The sequence below is a fragment of the Bubalus kerabau genome, chromosome 3, assembly GCF_029407905.1.
Source record: "Bubalus kerabau isolate K-KA32 ecotype Philippines breed swamp buffalo chromosome 3, PCC_UOA_SB_1v2, whole genome shotgun sequence".
Taxonomy (NCBI): domain Eukaryota; kingdom Metazoa; phylum Chordata; class Mammalia; order Artiodactyla; family Bovidae; genus Bubalus; species Bubalus kerabau.
Genome location: NC_073626.1, coordinates 12,482,511 through 12,500,427, shown reverse-complemented (window position 1 = coordinate 12,500,427; position 17,917 = coordinate 12,482,511). Strand labels below are relative to the sequence as shown.

The following is a 17,917-nucleotide window of genomic DNA, read 5'->3' as shown; positions in this document are numbered from 1 at the left end:
TTTTGCAACTTAAACTTGTTCTTTCCTGAACTGCTATTTTTATGTGGGCAGATTGTCTTGCATTTCTGATGCCTGTTCTCATTCATACTGCACAGTTCTGTAGTCTCTAACACAAAGTGGCAACATTTGGAGTTGTATCACTGGGCACTCAACCACAGTTCTGTGGGTGCAGGGAGTCTGTTACTGAGGATCAGAGCTTAAGTGAAGCTTCCTTAGGGTGGAAGAGACCTCAGGAGGCAAAAAAGGTGTGTAGAAGTCAGAAGTCTCTAGAGCTGCTCTTCCTAGAAGAGCTAACAGAATAACTAAACTCTATGAGAGGAGGAGAGTACTGTGGTTGCTTTTTGTCTTAATCTGTTTAGTATAATAGCTTTCCTGGGATATAACTCATATCCTAGGCAATTCATCCATTCAAGGCATACAATTCAATAGCTAAGTTTGAACTGTGCAATCATTACCACAGTCAGTTTTAAAACATTTTCATCACCTCCCAAAGAAACCCAATACTCATTAGCAGTTACTCCACCCTCAGATCAGATCAGTCGCTCAGTCGTGTCCCATGAATTGCAGCATGCCAGGCCTCCCTGTCCATCACCAACTTCCGAAGTTCACTGAGACTCACGTCCATCGAGTCAGCGATGCCATCCGACAACTGCTAATCTACTTTCTGTCTTTATGGATTTGCCAATTCTGGAATTTTATATAAATGGAATACAGTATGTGGTCTTTTGTGTTTGACTTCTTTCACTCAACATAGTGTTTTCAAGCCTCATCTATCAGTTCAGTTCAGTTCAGTCGCTCAGCCGTGTCTGACTCTTTGCAACACCATGAATCGCAGCTTGCCAGGCCTCCCTGTCCATCACCAACTCCCGAAGATCACTCAGACTCACGTCCATCGAGTCAGTGATGCCATCCAGCCATCTCATCCTCTGTCATCCCCTTTTCCTCCTGCCCCCAATCCCTCCCAGCATCAGAGTCTTTTCCAATGAGTCAACCCTTCGCATGAGGTGGCCAAAGTACTGGAGTTTCAGCTTCAGCATCAGTCCTTCCAAAGAAATCCCAGGGCTGATCTCCTTCAGAATGGACTGGTTGGATCTCCTTGCAGTCCAAGGGACTCTCAAGAGTCTTCTCCAACACCACAGTTCAAAAGCATCAATTCTTTTGCACTCAGCTTTCTTTACAGTCCAACTCTCATATCCATACACGACCACTGGAAAAACCATAGCCTCGACTAGACGGACCTTTGTTGGCAAAGTAATGCCTCTGCTTTTCAATATGCTATCTAGGTTGGTCATAACTTTCCTTCCAAGAAGTAAGTGTCTTTTAATTTCATGGCTGCAATCACCATCTGCAGTGATTTTGGAGCCCAGAAAAATAAAGTCAGCCACTGTTTCCGCATCTATTTCCCATGAAGTGATGGGACTAGATGCCATGATCTTCGTTCTCTGAATGTTGAGCTTTAAGTCAACTTTTTCACTCTCCTCTTTTACTTTCATCAAGAAGCTTTTTAGTTCCTCTTCACTTTCTGCCATAAGGGCGGTGTCATCTGCATATCTGAGGTTATTAATATTTCTCCCGGCAATCTTGATTCCAGCTTGTGCTTCTTCCAGCCCAGCGTTTCTCATGATGTACTCTGCATATAAGTTAAATAAGCAGGGTGACAATATACAGCCCTGACGTACTCCTTTTCCTATTTGGAACCAGTCTGTTGTTCCATGTCCACTTCTAACTGCTGCTTCCTGACCTACATACAGGTTTCTTAAGAGGCAGGTCAGGTGGTCTGGTATTCCCACCTCTTAAAGAATTTTCCACAGTTTATTGTGATCTACCCAGTCAAAAGTTTTGGCATAGTCAATAAAGCAGAAATAGATGTTTTTCTGGAACTCTCTTGCTTTTTCCATGATCCAGCGGATGTTGGCAATTTGATCTCTGCTTCCTCTGCCTTTTCTAAAACCAGCTTGAACATCTGGAAGTTCACGGTTCACGTATTGCTGAAGCCTGGCCAGGAGAATTTTGAGCATTACCTTACTAGTGTGTGAGATGAGTGCAATTGTGCGGTAGTCTGAGCAGTCTTTGGCATTGCCTTTCTTTGGGATTGGAATGGAAACTGACCTTTTCCAGTCCTGTGGCCGCTGCTGAGTTTTCCAAATTTGCTGGTATATTGAGTGCAGCACTTTCACAGCATCATCTTTCAGGATTTGAAATAGCTCAACTGGAATTCCATCAGCTCCACTAGCTTTGTTCATAGTGATGCTTTTTAAGGCCCACTTGACTTCACATTCCGGGATGTCTGGCTCTAGGTCAGTGATCACACCATCGTGATTATCTGGGTCGTGAAGATCTTTTTTGTACAGTTCTTCTGTGTATTCTTCCCATCTCTTCTTAATATCTTCTGCTTCTGTTAGGTCCATACCATTTCTGTCCTTAATTAAGCCCATCTTTGCATGAAATGTTCCTTTGGTATCTCTGATTTTCTTGAAGAGATCCCTAGTCTTCCCCATTCTGTTGTTTTCCTCTATTTCTTTGCATTGATCGCTGAGGAAGGCTTTCTTATCTCTTCTTGCTATCCTTTGGAACTCTGCATTCAGATGTTTATATCTTTCCTTTTCTCCTCTGCTTTTCACTTCTCTTCTTTTCACAGCTATTTGTAAAGCCTCCCCAGACAGCCATTCTGCTTTTTTACTTTTATTACTTTTACTACTTAATTTTTTAAATGGCTACACATTTTACTTATCCATTCATCAGCTGATGGACGTTTGGATTGTTTCCACATTTTGCCAACCATAAATAATGCTGCTATGAAATCATGTACATGCTTTTGTGTGGACCTATGTTTTCATTTCTTTTGGAAATACATCTAGGAGTGGGATTGCTGAGTGTGACTGTTTTTTTGTTTTTTTTTTTTAAGTAAAAAATATATTGGTACGTATTTCTTTTTTTTTTTTAATTATTTACTTATTTTTTTTGGCCATGCCAGGTCTTAATTGCGGCATGTGGGATCTAGTTCCCTGACCAGGGATTGAACCTGGGCCTCCTTCACTGGGCGCACAGAATCTTAGCCACTGGACCACCAGGGAAACCCCAGTTGATATTTCTTTATATCTGTCCTCATTCAGTCCCATTCCAATTCTAGCCCCAGTCTGAGCTCTCCAGGACCTGTTATTTGAGCTGGAGACTGCATGTCCTTTTAAGCTCACTCTCCAGGCAAAACCTGCTGATTCAGCCTCATCTGTGAACTTTCAACAGCTCTCCGAATGGCAGCTGTTCTTACTGATAACCCTGTCCACCAACTCATTTCATCTGAACGCAAACTCTGGTCTCCCTCTCACTGACCTAGTTTATTGTCGCATCTCATTTCTGTTCCTCACTTCTAGTTCCTTTCCTGAAACCCCCTGTCTTCTCTCTGCTCATTCACCAACTCTATTTTGATCAATGGGCTTCCCTGGTGGCTCAGACGGTAAAAGAATCCACCTGCAATGCAGGAGACCAGGGTTCTATCCCTTGGTTGGGAAGATTCCCTGGAGGAGGAAATGGCAACCCATTCAGTATTCTTGCTTCGAGAATCTCACAGACAGAGGAGCCTGGCAGGCTACAGTCCATGCGGTTGCAAAGAGTCAGACACTACTGAGTGACTAACACTCACTCAAGTTTTGTCCATTTAGGGCTGGTCCGTCACAAATCATCACAGACCTCTCCTTATTGTGGTGATAGGTAACAGAGTGACATACATTCCTGTTGGGAGAGTTTATTCATTACCAGAGAATTGAGGCAAGACTTTCTAAAACACACATATTATCTGGATCATTGATTTCACTTTCTACTTTGCTTTACCTACACAGATGGGATTTTTCCTTAATGTTTATAGTCAATTAGCCTTTGAAAGGAATCAGTAATGAACTATATGAAGTCTGGGGACAAATGTTTAACAAACAATCAATTGAAGATTTGGTCAGTAAAAGAAGGTACGTACCTGTGTTTGTAGTCCTTTAAGACCCTGTTAGTGTAAAAGGTGGCCGCGTCGTTCATCTCCTTGACATAAGGACCGGGTTTGGGGGACTGAGAGAAGAGGGCCATCACCCAAGCATAGAAAGAAAAAAAATAAAGGATAAGAAAGAAAATGCCTTAAAGAAGAAGAGAAGCAATGGAGATGTCAATGGAAAACTGGAGGCAAATTTTATTCTGTAAGGATCGGTGTAACGCTTCCTGCATCTCAGAACACAAAGCCCTGAACTTCAAGTGGGGGTAAGAAAAAGCTGCTGTGTTCAGCCTGAAAGGAACCTTCCTTTCACGAAGGATGAAGGAGGCTGGAGGTGGCCACTAGTTCCCCCAAACACTCCAAAAACGTGACAAGGCGCAGGGGCGACCTTCCAGCCGGACTCACCACGGCTATCCACCCAAGGGCAGGAATGCTTTCGCTGACGGCTGAGAGATGATTAAACATCGTACTCCCCCGGTTCCTCTCTCTGAAAGTCTGGATCTCCTGAATCTTTTCTGATATTGGTTTCAGAAGTGCAGCCACATCGTTCTGTAAGCAAACATGGAGCACGGTTACTGGGAACTGACAGAAACGCAGTGCCTCCGTTCACGCTGACCTAAGCAGGAGGACTCAGCACTTGTCAGGGGCTTTCAGAATAGAGCGGGGGTTTTTTTCCCCTTATGGTCATACTGTATTTTCACTGTCTGAAGTATGAAAATTGCATGGATTTCTTACATTGTTAATGCTGCTTCCGTAGGCATGGGAAAAAAATCCAGCAGTACAGTATGGCCCCTGTTTTGTTTTGTTTTTCTTTTTTTTCCTTTTCAAATAATTTTTATATGAGGTTACATTGGTGAAGCTATATTTGATTGAGAGTGTTTATTTTATTTGTTTTGTTTTGTTTATTTTTATTTTTTTTTTTAAAATTTTATTTTATTTAACTTTACAATATTGTATTGGTTTTGCCATATATCAAAATGAATCTGTCACAGGTATACATGTGTTCCCCATCCTGAATCCTCCTCCCTCCTCCCTCCCCAGGCCCCTGTTTTGAAGACTTATGAATGCAACACAGTGAAACTGAGTGCAGATCAAGTTATATTTTCTAATGGAACACATAGATATATCATCTGATGGAATGATCAGAATAATACACACCTAAAATCAGCATAGGTAGAGGTTAGTAAACAGATATCTTCCTATTCCTGTGACATGAGGTAGGGAGAGTCCTTGAAATGAAATGACATGAGGCAGAGTCCTTGGTTTTTACCATAATTATGATAACCCATGCAAAAAAGTGGAACTCTTTCACTGAGGTTCTTTGTAAGAAGGTGATGGCTTACAATATTTATGTTGGGTTGGCCCCAAAGCCTGTAAGATGTTATGGGAAAAACCCAAAGGAACTTTTTGGCCAACCCAGTAAGTGATCTCCAAGGTTTCTGCCAGTTTAAAAGTCTCTGATCGACAAGATTCACTGACCAGGTCTTTCCTATCACTGATATATAAACGCAAGCAAAACACTTTCTAATGGAGATCTGCAGGTGAACAGAGGAATGTTTTCCTTTGGGAGAAACAGAAACACAGGGAAAGAAAGCAAAGTGTTCTTAAAGTTCTCAGTGGACTTTTATTTTTTCTGTTTTATTGAGAAATAATTTACCTACATCACTGTATAAGTTTCAGGTGTAAATACATGCAAATCAAACCAGTGTAGTGGTTTGATTTACATATACTGTGAAGTTATTACCACAATAGGTTTAGTTAATCAATATCCGCCATCTGATATAGATACAATAAAAAGAAAAGGAAAAAAATGTTTATCCCTGTGATGAGAACTCTGAGGATCTGTTCTCTTAACAACCTTCCTACAGATCACACAGCAGTGCTAACTACAGTCATCATGCTGTAATTCATCCTAGTATTTATTTCTAACTGGAGGTTTGTACCTTATTACTATCTTCCTCTGACCCCCCCCCCCCATAGCCCCTACTTCTGGTAACCACAAATCTACTCTTTTTTTTTTTTTTCTGTGAGTCTGGTGGGTTTTTGTTTGTTTGTTTAGATTCCACATGTAAGACAGATCACACAGGATTTCTTTCTCAGACTTATTTCTCTTAACATGATGCCTTCAAAGTCAGTAGACTTTTAAAATTCTTCCATATTGAAGAAGGTGGAAAAGAAAGGTTGCTTCGAAAGCAAGCCAGGTCTTGTGGAAAATTCATGAATACCTTCCTACCTTCTTACTTTCCCTTCCTGGCCATTATGAAGGAAAGGTCTTAAGAGATTTGAGGAAGTCCCTGAACCAGGGTTGTTATGAGCTGTATTGTGTCCTTCCCAAATTAAAAATGTTGAAGTCCTAATCCCTGGAACCTCAGAATGTGACTGTTTTAGGAGGTAGGATCTTTAAAGAGGTACTTAAGTTAAAACTGAGGTCATTAGTGTGGACCCTAAACCAATCTGACAGGTGTCCTTATAAGAAGAGGAGATGAGGATGCAGAGACTCAAAAGGGAAGATCATGTGATGACAGAGAGAAGACGGCCATCCATAAGTCAAGGAGAGGCTTCAGAAGAAGCCAGCCCTGCTGACACCTTGATCTTGGACTACGAATCTCCAGAATTGTGACAACACACCTCTATTTGTTTAAGCCATCCAGTCTGCGGTACTTTGTTCTGGCAACACTGGCAAACTAAGTAAGGATGTAATAACAGTATAGGTTTCCCAGGTGGCTCAGTGGTAAAGAATCCCCCTGCCAAGGCAGGAGACTCGGGTTCAATCCCTGGGCCAGGAAGATCTCCTGGAGGAGGAAATTGCAACCCACTCTAGTATTCCTGCTCGGAGAATCCTATGGACAGAGGAGTCTGAAGGTCTACAGTCCACGGGGTACGACGAGTGAGCGATGGAGCACACACACAATGACAGTGCAGGAAAAGCAAACAAACACCCCAAACCCTCAATAAACAGACAAATAAAACCTCTCGAAACAGTCCCTGCCCCAAACACAGCTCTTCCACGTTTCTTGGCTAATGACAGCCAAAGTCGGGTTGAAATGCCCTTCCTAGAATTTCACTCTTTAGAAGGCAAACATTTCCCTCTTTGAGAGACTTTTTTTTTTTTAACTCCAAATTCAACACCCAATCAAAGGTGTGTTATACAGGTTTCCCCAGAAGGCAGTTGATTTTTAATTATGGGAACACCAGTAGAAAGCATCCTAATTTTCTCCCATGATTTGCTCAGCCATGATGCTCTTGATGCAATGACATTTTTGAGAAAGGCCAGAATATTTGAATTGTTAGTGATAGCTGGCCTATTGCCCCAAGAGGAAAAAGAACCAGAAACTGTGTATTTACAACGTTAGCTAGATTTATTAAGGCCATCCTTGTTTATCTCTAACTTCCCAAGAACAAACTCTAAAGTCTGAGGAGACAGTACTCTGGAAGATATTTTATATTGGTTATCTGATGAAAGCACCATAAAGACTGAGAAAGTTTTCTTTTGCCTTAGTTTGGCAATTGCATGAAGAATTGTCCTCAATAAAAAAAAAAAAAAAAAGCAATGCTGAGACAACTAAGCACAACGGCTACTTGCAAAACCCTAATAAAGAGTACAGCTTTTATTCTGTGCCAATAGATTTCTCATGCGCTTTAAAGGAGGCTTACATTTTCCAGCTCATCCTGAACTTTCACAGCTGGAATCGAAAACACAAGAGAGAACATTCGAGTTATGGTGTGATTTCAAGCAAATGGTGGGAGGGGGGAGGGGAGCTGTTAGAAGAACTCCCACCTGTTTATGCATCAAGCACATGAGCTTCCCAGGTGGCACAGTGGTAAAGAATCCACCTGCCAATGTAGGAGACTCAAGAGATGTGGGTTCAAGCCCTGGGTTGGAAGGATCCCCTGGAGTAAGAAATGGCAACCCACTCTGGAATTCTTCCCTGGAAAATTCCATGGACAGTAGTTGGGCTACAGTCCATAGGGTCACAAAAGAGTTGGACATGACTGAGCACACACACGCATACTCAATACTTAGAGTTTGAATTGCACTGAGGTCAGTCACCTCTACATCAAGGCTTTCCACTGATAGATTATTTTAGAGGCATCTGGTTTTTTTTTTTTCTCCCCAATGGAATGCATTGGTGCTGGCTTTTCAGACAGAGCTAGAAGCTAGTGTGCTTTGGAATGACTTTATTTTTATCTACTTATTTAGACAAGTAGCCATGGACCTTAGCCACGGCACCTGGGATCTTTGTCACATCACGCAGGATCTTTCATGGTGGTGCATGGATTCTCTAGTTGGTGGTATGCAGGCTCAGTTGCTCTGTGGAATGTGGGATCTTGGTTCCCACACCAGGAATTGAACCTTTGGGCCACCAGGGAAGTGCCTGGAATGACTTTAAATTGGCCAGTTTTACATGTCTCACCCAGATTACTTTCTAAAAAACTTATCACTCAAGTTTTTTTTTTTTTTTTAATTCCGAGGGACACTTCCCTGAAGGAAAATCATTTTTCAAGACTTATGTGAAAATTAGCCAAAAAAATCTCCCTTTCCCTTCTCCAGGTTTCTGTGGCTTGAACAGAAGGTCAAAATGGCCAAACCGGAGAAGATGCATGTGCAAACTGCAAGTTTCAGCGAGTGTTTTTCCAAGGGCTGTCTTAGCTTGATGGGACTGTACTTGGGAGAGTATTTCAGGACTCCATGTCTTTATGACCCTAGTTTCTAAATGCTTTAAAGTTGAAGAATTGAGACCCATTATCAGATTCATCTCAGTTTAGCTCCAGAAATAATTGTTTTGCAGAAAGTAAAACTAAAGAGCTTTATCAGCGAGCTTTGTAGAAACTTTACCCAAAAAGGAAAACCAAATTCCCACTCATGCTGTTTTGTAAGGGAGGGAACAAACTCTGGGAGTTTGACCTTAAAGATGTGCCATTGAGTAAAACAAAATAAGCTTGTTATTTCTGGAATCCATGGTTCTTGTGTAGTTCTATGTCAGGTAGAAAATGGATCAATCTGCTGTTATTTCTTTTAAAATAATTTCTTTTCTTGATTATCCTCTTTATGTGAAAATTGGAGAATAAAGATGGATAAACATAAGTAAACAATGTTGTTGTTGTTCAGCCACCCAGTCATGTACAACTCTTTGTAACCCCATGGACTACAGCACACCAGGCCTCCCTATCCCTCACCATCTTCCAAAGTTTGCCCAAGTTCATGTCCATTGCATCACTGACGCCCTCTTCTCCTTCCATCCTAAGTAAACAATAAACATCCCTAAATCCACCACAAGGAGAAAAACACTGCTAAATGTTTATTTTTTTTCTTGTAGATATAATTACTAGAGATATCTTCAAAAATAGCAATGCCTTCTTTGTAAATAATGGCTATTAAGACCATAAGGAATAGTCTTGAGTTGAATTTAAGAGGTTTAATTAAAACAAGCAGGCACAAAAAACAGATAAAAATCCACCCATATATTGGCAAGTTCTGTGAAACTATCATTTTTAGAAGGGATATTTTAAATATAAATGCTACGGAGACATTACTGTTACAACTCAGGCAAATTTAACAGCATTAAAGTAAAAATTGGACTTTTTAAATATTTGAATCCCACCAATGTTAAAAAATCCTAAGAAAGCTCATATCAAGCAGTACATCTTAGCCAACCACACTACCAAATATCAATCACGATCACTTTGACTTAGGTGTTTTTGTATCAACAAATTTCACCAGTTGATTCCACTTGAGTACACATGAGTATATTGCACAGAAAACATAGAAAGATACTCATCAAAGTGCTAACACAGGATTTTCATTCAATTTTATTGCCTAATCCATACATACTAAATTTTCTAATTAAGTATGTGCACTTCTTTTGTAATGAATGGAAAAGTTTTAAAGCATATTAACCAGTTTTGTACCTTTAATGGTGCAAAAAAATTTATATAGGTGTTATTAAATTTATAGATATAAAAATATTAAGACTCTCACCATTAGGGAAGTAGCTTCAGGAAAATATGTTCAGAAATTATTAGAATAAATTATTCAGATGAAGAAGAATAGTTAACATTTTCTCAGGCAAAGGTTATCCAAATCAGCAACAGTGTTTACATCTAAAATATATCATTTGGGCACATCCTAATAAATGGAGCAATTGTTTTCACCATTTTAAGTCAAAAGCAATTTGTTTTTTAAATCAGAAGTGTTAATTTGCATTAACTTGCTTTGTAGATATTTCTCTAGACTAATTTCCTGTCATTGTTCCTCTAATTTAGAAATTTCCACTGTCCAGGAATATTTTGGAGGTTTCAGAATATCCTCATGATCATACTTTCAGAAGCATCTGCACATTTAAGACAACTTGAAAATTAAAGACATCTGCAAAACTGTCATAGAAGTCAATCTAAATAAATTAAACCAACTGAGCTCCATGGATGTACATGATACTATGGTAGCTGCCATTATATTGCATTATAGCAACTTCCTTGGAAAATATTTTTATATGTCCTTAAGAATTTATATTCCATATGTGTCTTATTTTATGACTATTAAACTCTTAAACTGACTGGTTCAAAGTTGGGAAAGGAGTATGACAAGCTTGTATATTGTCACTCTGCTTATTTATCTTATATGCAGAGTATATCATGTGAAATGCCAGACTGGATCAATCACACACTGGAATCAAGATTGCCAGCAGATATATCAACAACTTCAGATATGCAGATGATACCGCAGAAAGTAAAGAGGAACTAAAGATCCTCCTGGTGAGGGTAAAAGAGGAAAAGCAAAAAAGCTGGCTTAAAATTAAACATTAAAAAAATTAAGATCATGGCATCCAGTCCCATCACTTCATGGCAACTAGAAAGGGAAAAAGTGGAAGCAATGAGGGATTTTATTTTCTTGGGCTCCACTCTGCAGATGGAGATTACAGCCATGAAATTAAAAGACACTTATTCCTTGAGAGGAAAGCTATGACAAACCTACAGTGTATTAAAAAGTAGAGACATCACTTTGCTAACAAAGGTGCGTATAGTCAAAGCTATGGTTTTCCCAGTAGTCATGTACAGACGTGAGAGTTGGACCAAAAAGGAGGCTGAGCACCGAACAATTGATGCTTTCGAATTGTGGAGCTGGAAAAGACTCTTCAGAGCCCCTTGGATTGCAAGGAGATCAAACCAGTCAATCCTAAAGCAAATCAACCCTGAATATTCACTGGAAGGACTGATGCTGAAGCTGAAGCTCCAATACTTTGGCCACCTGATGGGAAGAGCCTACTCATTGGAAAAGACCGTGATGCTGGGAAAGAGTGAGGGCAAAAGGAGAAGGGAGCAGCAGAGGATGAAGTGGTTATATAACATCACCAACTCAATGGACATGAATTTGAGCAAACTTCAGGAGACAGTGAAGGACAGGACAGCCTGGCAGGCTGCAGTCCATGGGGTCAGAGAGTTGGACACAACTTAGCAACTGAACAACCACAACAACAAAACACTTAAAAATATACTCAAGAATTCCAAAGGCTTTTTTGCTTTTATTCCTTAAAAATCCTTCTTAAAGAATCAAATTCTGCCATTTGCAACAATAAATGGACCTGGAGGGTATTATGCTTACAGAAATAATTCAGACAAAGAAAGACATACTATATGTTTTCACATACATATGGAATCTAAAAAATTTAAAAATAAATGAATATAACAAAACAAAAACTGACTCATAGACACAGAGAACAAACTGGTTACTTGGGGAAGAGAGGTGGGAGAAAGAGCAAAATGGCGAAGGGAATTAAGAAATACAAACTATTAGGTTTAAAATAAACAGGATACATGCATGCAATGTATAGCACTGGGAATATAGCCAGTATTTTATAATAACTTTAAATGGATTTTAATCTATAAAAATATTGAATCACTATGTTGAATACTGAATATAACATTGTAAATCAATTATAATTCAAATAAAAATTTTTTTGGCTGCACTCTGTGGCATGTGGGATCTTAGTTCCCTGACCAGGGACTGAACCTACATCCCCTGCATTGGAAGGGGGAGTCTTAACCCCTGGACGCTGGAGAAGTCCCCAACTATACTTCAATTAAAAACAAGTCTTCTTAAAGAGTAAAATGAATGAACTATGTTTGAAAATGAATTGCATTGCCCTGATACCTATGAGAGAAGCTTCCAATATGCATAAACTCCTACTTAAATTTTTTATACAAATCTATCAACAACCCCTTATACTCATCAGCACATCCTCCCCCAGTAATAATATCTGAGAAATCAACTATTTCAGACATACAGGAAAACATAGAAAATAATGACAGGCACCTCTGTATATGAAAAATAATTTAATATTTCATTGGGGCCAAGGATCATCTCTGATATCCCTTTACTGACATTTCCAAAAAACAGCTGGAAATGCAGAGGTCTGGAGCACAGGACAGATATCTCTTCAGAAAGAACCTCAGGGGTAGCACTGAAGCTTGATGCCAAATTGTTGTACTTTTCTTATAAAGGTAGAATAGTTGCAAATCAGGCATTTTTAGTGTAATTTTTTTCTGCCAAAGCATTTAGCAAACCACAGGCTAAAGAGCCTTTTCTAAAGTAATTTTTTTACTTTTCAGACAACTTACACTGTTGCTTATCAATATACTCTAACTTCTCAGAATCATTCAAAGCCTTTTTTAGGGTTTTGGAGCCACTAACCCAACGAACAATGTATGTTTGTCAGTTCGAACTTCCTGTTTTTTTATTTTTCTTTGCCACTGTTCACAAGTGTGAACCCGATTTCTCATCATTTTTAATTTTTGTCCTAGATTATCGTAGGAAGCCCTCACTCTGAAACTTACATTTTATTATCAGAACAAGAACACAGTTTTGCTGACATGATACATAGGCCGCTATTTTCTCCAAGCTTTCAATGTGTCACCTGTCTCAGAAGGGTAGGTATGTGATACAAAAAGTCAAGTTCGATGGAAATCTAAAAGTTTATACAGTGATTCACAATAATTTGTGTCCTTATAATATCTCATCAATTCTTCTGCACTCAGCTTTCTTTATAGTCCAACTCTCACATCCATACATGACTACTGGAAAAACTATAGCCTTGACTAGACGGATCTTTGTTGACAGAGTAATGTCTCTGCTGTTTAATATGCTGTCTAGGTTGGTAATAACTTTCCTTCCAAGGAGTAAGCATCTTTTAATTTCATGGCTGCAATCACCATCTGCAGTGATTTTGGAGCCCAGAAAAATAAAGTCAGCCACTGTTTCCCCTGCTTCCCCATCGATTTGCCATAAAGTGATGGGACCGGATGCCCTGATCTTTGTTTTCTGAATGTTGAGCTTTAAGCCAACTTTTTCACTCTCCTCTTTCACTTTCATCCAGAGGCTCTTTTGTTCCCCTTCATTTTCTGCCATAAGGGTGGTGTCATCTGCATATCTGAAAGTGAAGTCGCTCAGTCGTGTCTGACTCTGCGACCCCATGGACTGTAGCCTACCAGGCTCCTCTGTCCATGGGATTTTCCAGGCAATAGTACTGGAGTGGATTGCCATTTCCTTCTCCAGGGGATCTTCCCGACCCAGGGATCGAACCTGGGTCTCCCACATTGTAGACAGATGCTTTACCGTCTGAGCCAGGTTATTGACATTTCTCCCAGCCATCTTGATTCCAGCTTGTGCTTCCTCCAGCCCAGCGTTTCTCATGATGTACTCTGCATAGAAGTTAAATAAGCAGGGTGACAATATATAGCCTTGGCGTACTCCTTTTCCTATTTGGAACCAGTTTGTTGTTCCATGTCCAGTTCTAACTGTTGCTTCCTGACCTGCATACAGGTTTCTCAAAAGGTAGGTCAGGTGGCCTGGCATTCTCACCTCTTAAAGATTTTTCCACAGTTTATTGTGATCCACACAGTCAAAGTCTTTGGCATAGTCAACAAAGCAGAAATAGATGTTTTTCTGGAACTCTCTTGCTTTTTCCATGATCCAGCGGATGTTGGCAATTTGATCTCTGCTTCCTCTGCCTTTTCTAAAACCAACTTGAACATCTGGAAGTTCACGGTTCACATATTGCCGAAGCCTGGCTTGAAGAATTTTGAGCATTACTTTACTAGTGTGTAAGATGAGTGCAATTGTGCGGTAGTTTGAGCATTCTTTGGCATTGCCTTTCTTTGGGATTGGAATGAAAACTGACCTTTTCCAGTCCTGTGGCTGCTGCCGAGTTTTCCAAATTTGCTGACATATTGAGTGCAGCACTTTCATAGCATCATCTTTCAGGATTTGAAATAGCTCAACTGGAATTCCATCACCTCCACTAGCTTTGTTTGTAGTGATGCTTTTTAAGGCCCACTTGACTTCACATTCCAGGATGTCTGGCTCTAGGTGAGTGATCACATCATAAAGAAAGCTGAGTGCAGAACTGATGCCTTTTAACTGTGGTGTTGGAGAAGACTCTTGAGAGTCCCTTAGACTGCAAGGAGATCCAACCAGTCCATCCTAAAGGAAACCAGTCCTGGGTGTTCATTGGAAGGATTGATGTTGAAGCTGAAACTCCAATATTTTGGCCACCTGATGAGAAGAGCTGACTCATTTGAAAAGACCCTGATGTTGGGAAAGACTGAGGGCAGGAGGAGAAGGGGACGACAGAGGATGAGATGGTTGGATGGCATCACCGACTCAATGGACATGAGTTGGGGTAAACTCCAGGACTTGGTGATGGACAGGGAGGCTTGGCATACTGTGGTTCATGGGGTTGCAAAGAGTCGGACACAACTGAAAGACTGAACTGACTATCTCATCTCCTGAATCTTGCTGCAACAACAGTCAGAAGATGATAAAAACGAACAAACTTAACCTTAGCTGTTCTTCATATTGAGATTTATAATTTTCATCATATAGGTTCTGATAGGAAGAGTCTTTCCCTGATAATACAGAAAGATGATAGTCCAGTCACAGAAAACACGTCTTTTCCATTCACGGATTGTTGTGCTGCTAACAACTGTGTGTGAGGCATATATGAAGCTCTAGTGCCTCTCTTCTGTATAACTGGACTTGACAAAATGCGTTCCGAGAAAATGCTGAAGTCATGGCAGGTACATGGGATTAGCTAGATTATTTGAGATCCAGGAAGGAAGCAGTGGTCAATAAAGGGCAATGATGAATAAAGACATACAAAATCATGGCAGAGAGAAACCAGAAGCGAAAATTAAGTTGAAAATCAAAAGCTTAACCTGGTTACCCACAATAAGCATAAGAGAGTAGACTGGATGGTTGAGAAGAATCTCATCTTGTACTTTGTCATTGTTTCAACTTATTTTATGGACCTAGCTGAAAAGACACCAACGTTTTCCCTCTCTGGGTAGGTACTGTCTGGCTTCTGACAATGATGAATTTTATAATCACCTATTATTTTACTTTACGGGATTCTGAACATTAAAGCTGAACAGCAATCTCACTGTGCTTTACCTGAACACACAGGACTTCACTAACAATTTATAAAATTGGAGAGAATTGCCAAAAGTATTCAAATTTACCAGCCTTATAAGTCTTAAAAATAATATATCAGAAACTAGTTCTCTGAGATGGAAAAAAATCCAAATTGCTATACATTTTAAAAATTAAAGCATATTTGATGTACAATGTTGTGTTAGTTCATGGTATACAGCAAAGTGATTCAGTTATACATATATATTAGTTTTCATACTTTTTCATTGTAGGTTATTGTAAGATATTGAATATAGTTCCCTGTACTGTACTTACTATACAGTAAGACCTTGTTGTTTATCTATTTTGTATATAGTAGTTTGTGTCTGCTAATCCCAAACTCTTAATTTATCTCCCCCCTTTCCCAAAGTACTATAAATTTTTTTCTACCAATGTTTGTGGAGTATGGACTGTATGCCACTCATCATATTGATTGGTTTTCCCTAGGTCTGTCTGCTTTTTAATGATAAATCTCAGTTTAAACCACCAATGTCATCATCTGAAGGATCCCTGCACAGTCAGCTGCATTTACTGGGTCATTGTTGTTCCCCTGGATAAACAGGCCCACGGTAAAGGGAGAGTTAGATCTTTTCTTTGAGATTCATTTGTGCAGGACATTGCTGAAATGACGTAAATCTTTAGTTTCCAGTTCAGTCTCAGGAGGTGCAAAAAATTGCAATAGCTGCTCTATGTCTTAAGACATCTCACAAGGTGGATTTACCAATAATTGTACCAAGCTGCTAATACAGACACAGGACTTGCCAGGTGGCACTAGTGGTAAGGAACCACCTGCCAATACAGGAGACATAAAAGATGAGGGTTCAATCCCCGGGTCAGGAATATACCCTGCAGAAGGAACAGCAACCCACTCCAATATTCTTGCCTGGAGAATCCCACAAACAGAGGAGCCTGGTGGGCTACAGTCCATAGGGTCACACAGAGTCAGACCTGAGTGAAGTGACTTAGCACACACTGATACAGCACTCTAATTGTCCTTAATCAGAAATCAGCTTCCTCTCTCCTTTTAAAAAATGTCTGTTGAAACTCTTCAAGTTGTACACTTAATTTATTTTTAATTTTTTGGTCATGTGGTATGTGGGATCTTAGTTCCCCAACCAGGGATTGAACCTGAGCCTCCTGCATTGGAAGCACAGAGTCTTAACCACGGGTCCACTAAGGAAGTCCCTCGGATTTCTCTGTTAAGGTTAGTAGAATCTTTGTCCGATTCTACTGATTGCTGTTCTCAAGAGCCATGCTTCCCACAGTGCATCCAACAAGAGCCCCAGTTCCAGTTTGGTGAACAGCTCAACACAAACAGGGCATCCTGGTCGATGGAGTTTGAGAGGACTCTGCACACAGCATCTCCCTTTTGGCGAGTCCGGACCCACCTCAGAACACTAATGGAGTCACTAAAGAAGCCCATTTATCTCGTTTACCTTGATGTTTCTCAAATCTCTTAGCTCACAGAACGTTTTGTTCCACCCACGCGTCTCCCTCCGTTTTGTAGGGAACTGGTTTTCTGTAGAACAGCCTCCAGGAAAGGTTGGCGGCGGAAGCCTGTGAAGCGGCTTCAGAGTCACCGGGATCCGCCGGGCTGCTCACTGTGCGTGCGTTTGTCCTCTCGGTTACGCTTGTTCATTACCATGGAAACACTTTCTGGGGCATTTAATGGAGGCAAAGAAGTCTCTTCGCTCGCATTTCTAACACACACACACAGGCTGTTTTCAGGAGCTATAATCATCTCTGAGAGGACTGCAGGCATGACCCTCCCACTCTGCACCGAGAGTCTATCTCCTCGTGCTGCTTCACCGTCAGTCGTTTTTTGGTCAGCCCTGCCCCCACTTCCAATCACCACTGGCAGTCAGAATCTCTTTCCTCTCCTTTTTCCTCATCTTTTTTCTCTCTTCTTGCTCACACTGAACCTTGTGTTCGGAAAGGCAGACCATTTAGAAACAACACCCCTGCGTCACAGTATTCCTTCTACAGAGCAAACTGAGGGCTAATGACATTTGCTTGCCCTTCGTCTTCAAGTCTTGAGCTATCTTTTCCTATGTGCTGCCCCATGGCCATGCGATGCTTTTTTGTTACCCAGGAGAGATTTCTGGCTCCTTCCAAGTCCAGAGGACTCCCATAGCTTCTCCTGACATTAAGTCTCCCTCATGCCACAGATCACATATGCTCGAAATCCTATCAGTGCCGGAGGATGGCTGTGCTTGGTTTCTCACACTGACCCCGAAGGGAAAGTGTGGCTAACGCCATGTGTGAAGCTACACCCCCAAGAAACAAAAACCGTGATGTACATCCAGAATTCTATGAGGCACATGCAAGAAGACCATTTTTGATCTTTGGCTCAGCTCTTTAGATATAAAGCCTACAACTCTTGACTGGAATAAAGAGGAGATGATTATGTTCACACCTCTAAAGATATATCTAAAGACTGCTACCTGTTGGTCCATTTATTTCTTCATTTATTTAACAAA

The 17,917-nt window shown here is 40.5% G+C and overlaps 1 protein-coding gene across 1 annotated transcript in view; it reads right to left on the bottom strand.

Annotated features, from left to right (window-relative positions):
* CAP2 (cyclase associated actin cytoskeleton regulatory protein 2) overlaps nucleotides 1-17,917 on the bottom strand; it is a 135,471-nt gene that overhangs the window by 39,960 nt on the left and 77,594 nt on the right. Inside the window, exons 5-6 of the mRNA XM_055570702.1 lie at nucleotides 4,379-4,522; nucleotides 3,968-4,053 (exon numbers count right to left, since the gene is read on the bottom strand). Of these exons, the coding sequence (XP_055426677.1) occupies nucleotides 3,968-4,053; nucleotides 4,379-4,522 (230 nt within the window). The remainder of the gene's footprint in view (nucleotides 1-3,967; nucleotides 4,054-4,378; nucleotides 4,523-17,917) is intronic.